The sequence below is a fragment of the Physeter macrocephalus genome, chromosome 1 (genome assembly GCF_002837175.3).
Source record: "Physeter macrocephalus isolate SW-GA chromosome 1, ASM283717v5, whole genome shotgun sequence".
NCBI lineage: Eukaryota > Metazoa > Chordata > Mammalia > Artiodactyla > Physeteridae > Physeter > Physeter macrocephalus.
This window is the reverse complement of record NC_041214.2, coordinates 101,687,798-101,696,269: the sequence shown is the minus strand read 5'-3', so window position 1 is coordinate 101,696,269 and position 8,472 is coordinate 101,687,798. Positions and strand designations below refer to the sequence as shown.

General features: G+C 38.7%; 1 protein-coding gene across 1 annotated transcript in view; it reads right to left on the bottom strand.

Annotated features, from left to right (window-relative positions):
* Positions 1–249: 249 nt before the first annotated feature.
* The window catches only part of SLC9C1 (solute carrier family 9 member C1), a 116,448-nt gene continuing 108,225 nt past the window's right edge, over positions 250–8,472 (bottom strand). Inside the window, exons 28-29 of the mRNA XM_007104009.2 lie at positions 2,851–2,915; positions 250–330 (exon numbers count right to left, since the gene is read on the bottom strand). Of these exons, the coding sequence (XP_007104071.2) occupies positions 250–330; positions 2,851–2,915 (146 nt within the window). The remainder of the gene's footprint in view (positions 331–2,850; positions 2,916–8,472) is intronic.

The following is an 8,472-nucleotide window of genomic DNA, read 5'->3' as shown; positions in this document are numbered from 1 at the left end:
AGACTAAATAGCAGAATATAGAGAGGGAACCACGAGACTATAAAGTTTTCAGAAATCCAGGTAAAGGAATCTTATTTTAATTTTCCAAATTAGAATTTAGAGCTAGTGCCATTAGAAGCATCTCTGGCTAATGGAAGGTGGTATAATCATACTAGCACACAAAGGCAAATAAACTGGCTTCCTTCTACATCTCCGGGGACAGGTGTGCTCCTGATCATGTTGGAGAAACTGAGGCAGCTTACCAGACTTTCATTTAGGCTTATTATAGGCGTCCTCATAGATGTTCTTATCCTGCGTGGTCTTAACAATTGATTCTGTAGGCTGTTGATTCTAAAAATGGAGATAGGAGTCAAAGTCTGAGACTGTTAATAAGGGTCAGATTTATAAAGCAGAGCTGGTGTCAAATCTGGTCTGTAGATCAGGGCACCTAGAACTGGGACTTCTGCCAGTGACAGCACTGTGTGGGGACCAAAACATTTTGTAAGGAGCCACTTTATGTTGTGTCAGGCTTTTTCATTATGTAAAGGTAAAGCTACAATTCTGGGGTGGTAGTAGTAGGGCAATGGTTTGAGGGGAGTAGGAAGGGAGCTGGCTCAGAAACATAGCCAAGATCTGACATCAGGGAGAAAAAAGCATTTACTAAATATCACAATTTGTTGATCTCTGTATGTTTCAGTAGCTGATGTTTCTACCATTTAATGGACTGTCTCTCACTTTAACACTACTTCCTCTATATTAGCAACCATCATGCAATCATTTTTTTAAATTAAGAAAAAGCAGCATTTTGGGGCAAAATGTACCGGGAGAGCACTAGCTTCCCTGGCTCTTCCCTCCATCCCCTCAAATATGCTATTAAGATAAATCCTACAGGCTTGGCAGCCTGACAGGGCTAAGGAGAAAGATGGCTTAATCGGTAAGCTAGACGAAGCCATCTAATATTTTATCTTAAGTGTCTTACTACTCTTTTTTTGTTTTCTAATTGTAATTTCCCTTTGTTATTTCCTAGTCTTCAGCAGCAACTGTGTTTGTGAGAATTAGAGGAGGTGACTGTATCCATATATATATATATATATTTTTTAGAAAATTAATATGGGGAGAGCAAAAGAGGTTTGGAGAAGTAGTTTACAATGTTAAGAAGGGGTTAACAAAAAATAATAGATATTCTGTGTATGTATTGCTTGTTATATGTCAAATACTATGGAGTGTACCTCCCATTTCTTTAATCCCCATGTAGCCGCACTATATGAAATAGGCATCGTTATTATCCCTGTTTTTTTTTTTTTTTTTTTGCGGTACGCGGGCCTCTCACTGCTGTGGCCTCTCCCATTGCTCCCTGTTTTTTTTTTTTTTTTTTGCGGTACGCGGGCCTCTCACTGCTGTGGCCTCTCCCATTGCGGAGCACAGGCTCCGGACACGCAGGCTCAGAGACCATGGCCCACGGGCCCAGCCGCTCCGCGGCATGCGGGATCTTCCCGGACCGGGGCACGAACCTGTGTCCCCTGAATCGGCAGCGGACTCTCAACCACTGCGCCACCAGGGAAGCCCTATCCCTGTTTTATACACAGGGAAAAAGTGGTGCTCAGGCAGGTTGAGAAACTTGTCCAAGGTCACATGGCTAATATGTGATGGAACCAGGAGACAAACCAGAGAATTTCATGCTAGAGCTCATACTCTTAGCCCCAAAGCTATTGGGTCAGGAGTTCTAGGTAACAAGCAACAACCAGGGAGGGTTTGAGGAAAAGCTTCCCCAGGAAGACTCCAAAATACTTAGGGAGAAAGTGAACTTCCTGCTTTTATGCAAAATGAGAACATGTGTGTTAAAGAAGAGTATTGGCCTCTTGAAGACCTGAGAACTTGGACACATTTGAGTTTAAGACAGACATGAGAAAAATACCTTCAATGTCCCCCATGGAACCTATAATCACCTTTCATTCAACATACACTCATGAGTAGAGTTTTGGGGGAAAGGGAGCATGTGTTTTGAGTTTGATGCCTACTGCTAATAGAGCAAATAGACTTAACTGATGTAAAACATTTTTAACAATCAAATATACAATTTTCTGATGTATTTGTAGTAGATATTTCTCAGATTCCGGGCATGATAATCAACATGTCCTGGAAAAATACAACCAGCTTGGAAAAGACAAGAATTAAAAATAAATTCTCCCAGAAACTAATATGTCAAATATGCCTCAATTGGGCTTCCCTGGTGGAGCAGTGGTTAAGAATCTGCCTGCCAATGCAGGACACATGGGTTCGAGCCCTGGTCCGGGAAGATCCCACACGCCGCAGAACAAATAAGCTTGTGTGCCACAACTACTGAGCCTGCGCTCTAGAGCCCGTGTGCCACAACTACTGAGCCTGTGTGCCACAACTACTGAAGCCCGCATGCCTAGAGCCTGTGCTCCCAACAAGAGAAGCCACCACAATGAGAAGCCTGCACACCACAATGAAGAGTAGCCCCTGCTTGCTGCAACCAGAGAAAAGCCCACATGCAGCAACAAAGACCCAACACAGCCAAAAATAAAATAAATAAATTTTAAAAATATGCCTCAATTTAAAAAAAGAAAATTTATTAAAAAAAATAATACACTCTCTACCCCACCTGGAACTCCCTAAAATCCAGTCTACAGGTAGGCTGGTGTAGATCTAGTGAGGTAGAGTCGTCCCTAGGTATCCGCAGGGGATTGGTCCCAGGACCACATTCCCTCTTCCCACGAGTACCAAAATCCATGGATGCTTAAGTCTCTTATATAAAGTGGCATAGTACAGTCGGCACCCAGTATCCACGGGTTCCGTGTTCTAGGATATGGAGGGCTGACTGTACTTTCACTCTATTTCTCAGTTTACCTGAGTACTTGTCTCTTCTTGAGGGTGTTCTTCATTTGTTCTGCCTGCAACTGCTTCAAAAAAGACTGCGTTAGTTCAAGCACTGAAACAAAGGACTGTATCAAATAGTCCGACTCTCAAAGTCAACCACGTTCAAGTCACTTACACCCAGGACCTGTGATCTGAAATTGGTGGTAATTTCAATTGGTAGCAAGTGGGGTCACTTCTCAAAAAAGGGATTAAAAGTCCTCTATTATAAAGATTGTGTAACAATTGTGCAGAAGGTTTGGAAAGTAGAGACAAAATCATCTATTGTCTCACCATCCCCAAAATACTTATATTAATATGTATTGAGCATGCCAGGTCCATTGGTAAGCAATGGGGATACATAAGAAAACATATGAGTTATGATCCATGCCCTCTTGCAGCAGACGGACAAGCAAAAAAAATACAAAATGGGAAAATAGGACTGTGTGCATAGCGGGCTATGGGAGCACACGGGAGAGTGAAGTGTTGTGAATTTGGAATGTATCAGTGATGCTGAGATTTGAAGAATAAGAAGTTAGCTCCGTGGAATGGGGAGATGTGGGGAGAGGCATGTTTAGAAGTTCCAGGCAGAAGGAAAACAAGGAATGTGCAAAAGTTCAGGAATGAGAAAACATGAGGTCTCCCAGATTTTGTGAACCATTAGCCGTTTGGTATGGCTACATTTTAGAGAGTGGGGAGGGGAGATGGCTGAAGAAAGAGAAGATGGTGAAGGTTTCAATTCCATGTCCCATTTCTGCTTAATCTAAAGATGAGAGGAGACTCATGTGATGACAGTATTGTGTGTCCACATGGATTCAAAGGTATATAATTGTAACATAATAAAGATAAAATTTGTTTAATATTAGCAACACAATGTTGTATCATTGGTATTTTTACTTGACATGTATCATTGGTCTTTTTCAAGTTACTACATGGGAAATTAATTGGTTAATGGTTATTTAGCATTTAATCATGTTGACTAATGTGTTAATTTAATTAACCATTCATTTATCATTAGCTAGTTTGATAACTTCTACCTTTTATTTTTATAAATAATGCTCAATTACCTTTTTCACTTTTTTGCTTTATTTCTTTACAATAAATGTCTAGAAATTATATTATTAATTAATTTTTTATTGAGGTATAATTGACATATAGAAATTATATTATTTAGGCAAAGGATATAAATACTTTTATGGCTTTTGGAATTTTGTGATAAATTTATTTTATCAATTAGTACTGGTATCAAGGTAAGAATGTATATCAGATTCACAACATTTTTTTTGAGTATTAGGCATTATAATTCTTTAAAAATCTCACTAATTAAACAGACCAATATTTAATTTCTGTTTCTTTAAATGTTAGTAGTGTTGAACTTTTTTACATTTTGATTTCTATATAACTTTTCTTCCATGAATTGTCCTTTGCCGATCTCTTGATTGGTAATGTTTTTATTGACACAGAATTTTAAAATTAATTTCTATATTTCTAAATTTAGAACTATGTCCCTTTCAGTGAAATGATAAATATTAAATTATATTACTATTTATTCCATAATTTAATTATTTACTATTTAATTTTTAAATCTACCTCAAACTCATTTTCCAAATTTTAATCAATGGCTTAATAGTATTTATTAAATAATCATTTATGTTCTGATTCAATTTTATTCAGGCAAAATTTGTATGAAGAAATGGCTTTATACTTAGGTTATTTATTAGGACCCTGAATTAAGATGACGGAGTAGAAGGATGTGCTCTCACTCCCTCTTGCAAGAACACCAGAATCACAACTAGCTGCTGGACAATCATCGATAGGAAGACGCTGGAACTCACCAAAAAAAAGATACCCCACATCCAAAGACAAAGGAGAAGCCACAATGAGATGGTAGGAGGGGCACAATCACAGTAAAATCAAATCCCATAACTGCTGGGTGGGTGACTCACAAACTGGAGAACACTTATACCACAGAAGTCCACCCACTGGAGTGAAGGTTCTTACAGGTAGGCTGGTGTAGATCTAGTGAGGTAGAGTCGTCCCTAGGTATCCGCAGGGGATTGGTCCCAGGACCACATTCCCTCTTCCCACGAGTACCAAAATCCATGGATGCTTAAGTCTCTTATATAAAGTGGCATAGTACAGTCGGCACCCAGTATCCACGGGTTCCGTGTTCTAGGATATGGAGGGCTGACTGTACTTTCACTCTATTTCTCAGTTTACCTGAGTACTTGTCTCTTCTTGAGGGTGTTCTTCATTTGTTCTGCCTGCAACTGCTTCAAAAAAGACTGCGTTAGTTCAAGCACTGAAACAAAGGACTGTATCAAATAGTCCGACTCTCAAAGTCAACCACGTTCAAGTCACTTACACCCAGGACCTGTGATCTGAAATTGGTGGTAATTTCAATTGGTAGCAAGTGGGGTCACTTCTCAAAAAAGGGATTAAAAGTCCTCTATTATAAAGATTGTGTAACAATTGTGCAGAAGGTTTGGAAAGTAGAGACAAAATCATCTATTGTCTCACCATCCCCAAAATACTTATATTAATATGTATTGAGCATGCCAGGTCCATTGGTAAGCAATGGGGATACATAAGAAAACATATGAGTTATGATCCATGCCCTCTTGCAGCAGACGGACAAGCAAAAAAAATACAAAATGGGAAAATAGGACTGTGTGCATAGCGGGCTATGGGAGCACACGGGAGAGTGAAGTGTTGTGAATTTGGAATGTATCAGTGATGCTGAGATTTGAAGAATAAGAAGTTAGCTCCGTGGAATGGGGAGATGTGGGGAGAGGCATGTTTAGAAGTTCCAGGCAGAAGGAAAACAAGGAATGTGCAAAAGTTCAGGAATGAGAAAACATGAGGTCTCCCAGATTTTGTGAACCATTAGCCGTTTGGTATGGCTACATTTTAGAGAGTGGGGAGGGGAGATGGCTGAAGAAAGAGAAGATGGTGAAGGTTTCAATTCCATGTCCCATTTCTGCTTAATCTAAAGATGAGAGGAGACTCATGTGATGACAGTATTGTGTGTCCACATGGATTCAAAGGTATATAATTGTAACATAATAAAGATAAAATTTGTTTAATATTAGCAACACAATGTTGTATCATTGGTATTTTTACTTGACATGTATCATTGGTCTTTTTCAAGTTACTACATGGGAAATTAATTGGTTAATGGTTATTTAGCATTTAATCATGTTGACTAATGTGTTAATTTAATTAACCATTCATTTATCATTAGCTAGTTTGATAACTTCTACCTTTTATTTTTATAAATAATGCTCAATTACCTTTTTCACTTTTTTGCTTTATTTCTTTACAATAAATGTCTAGAAATTATATTATTAATTAATTTTTTATTGAGGTATAATTGACATATAGAAATTATATTATTTAGGCAAAGGATATAAATACTTTTATGGCTTTTGGAATTTTGTGATAAATTTATTTTATCAATTAGTACTGGTATCAAGGTAAGAATGTATATCAGATTCACAACATTTTTTTTGAGTATTAGGCATTATAATTCTTTAAAAATCTCACTAATTAAACAGACCAATATTTAATTTCTGTTTCTTTAAATGTTAGTAGTGTTGAACTTTTTTACATTTTGATTTCTATATAACTTTTCTTCCATGAATTGTCCTTTGCCGATCTCTTGATTGGTAATGTTTTTATTGACACAGAATTTTAAAATTAATTTCTATATTTCTAAATTTAGAACTATGTCCCTTTCAGTGAAATGATAAATATTAAATTATATTACTATTTATTCCATAATTTAATTATTTACTATTTAATTTTTAAATCTACCTCAAACTCATTTTCCAAATTTTAATCAATGGCTTAATAGTATTTATTAAATAATCATTTATGTTCTGATTCAATTTTATTCAGGCAAAATTTGTATGAAGAAATGGCTTTATACTTAGGTTATTTATTAGGACCCTGAATTAAGATGACGGAGTAGAAGGATGTGCTCTCACTCCCTCTTGCAAGAACACCAGAATCACAACTAGCTGCTGGACAATCATCGATAGGAAGACGCTGGAACTCACCAAAAAAAAGATACCCCACATCCAAAGACAAAGGAGAAGCCACAATGAGATGGTAGGAGGGGCACAATCACAGTAAAATCAAATCCCATAACTGCTGGGTGGGTGACTCACAAACTGGAGAACACTTATACCACAGAAGTCCACCCACTGGAGTGAAGGTTCTGAGCCTCACGTCAGGCTTTCCAACCTGGGGGTCCGGCAACAGGAGGAGGAATTCCTAGAGAATCAGACTTTGAAGTCTAGTGGGATTTCATTGCAGGACTTTGACAGGACTAGGGGAGACAGACACTCCACACTTGGACACTCCACACAAAGTAGTGTACACATCAGGACCCAGGGAAGGAGCAGTGACCTTAGAGGAGACTGAACCAGACCTACCTGCTAGTGTTGGAGGGTCTCATGCAGAGGTGGGGTGTGGCTCCGTTTCACCATGGGGACAAGGGCACTGGCAGCAGAAGTTCTGGGAAGTACTCCTTGGCATGAGCCCTCCCAGAGTCCACCATTAGCGCCACCAAAGAGCCCAGGTAGGCTCCAGTGTTCAGTTGCCTCAGGCCAAATAACCAACAGGGAGGGAACCCAGCCCCATCCATCAGCAGACAAGTGGATTAAAGTTTTACTGAGCTCTGCCCACCAGAGCAACAGTCAGCTCTACCCACCACCAGTCCCTCCCATCAGGAAACTTCCACAAGCCTCTTAGATAGGCTCATCCACCAGAGGGCAGACAGCAGAAGCAAGTAGAACTACAATCCTGCAGCCTGTGGAACAAAAACCACATTCACAGAAAGATAGACAAGATGAAAAGGCAGAGAGCTATGTATCAGATGAAAGAACAAGATAAAACCACAGAAAAATAGCTAAACGAAGTGGAGATAGGCAACCTTCCAGAAAAAGAATTCAGAATAATGACAGTGAAGATGATCCAGGACCTCGGAAAAACAATGGAGGGAAACATCGAAAAGATGCAAGAAAAGGTTAACAAAGACCTAAAAGAATTAAAGAACAAACAAACAGAGATGAACAATACAATAATTGAAATGAAAACTACACTAGAAGGAATCAATAGCAGAATAACTGAGGCAGAAGAACGGATAAGTGACCTGGAAGACAGAATGGTGGAATTCACTGTCATGGAACAGAATAAAGAAAAAAAAATGGAAAGAAATGAAGACAGCCTAAGAGACCTCTGGGACAACATTAAATGCAAAAACATTCGCATTATAGGGGTCCCAGAAGGAGAAGAGAGAGAGAAAGGACCCAAGAAAATATTTGAAGAGATTATAGTTGAAAACTTCCCTAACATGGGAAAGGAAATAGCCACCCAAGTCCAGGAAGCACAGAGAGTCCCATACAGGATAAACCCAAGGAGAAACACGGTGAGACACATAGTAATCAAATTGGAAAAAAATCAAAGAAAAGTTATTGAAAGCAACAAAGGAAAAACGACAAATAACATACAAGGGAACTCTCATAAGGTTAACAGCTGATTTCTCAGCAGAAACTCTACAAGCCAGAAGGGAGTGGCATGATATACTTAAAGTGATGAAAGGGAAGAACA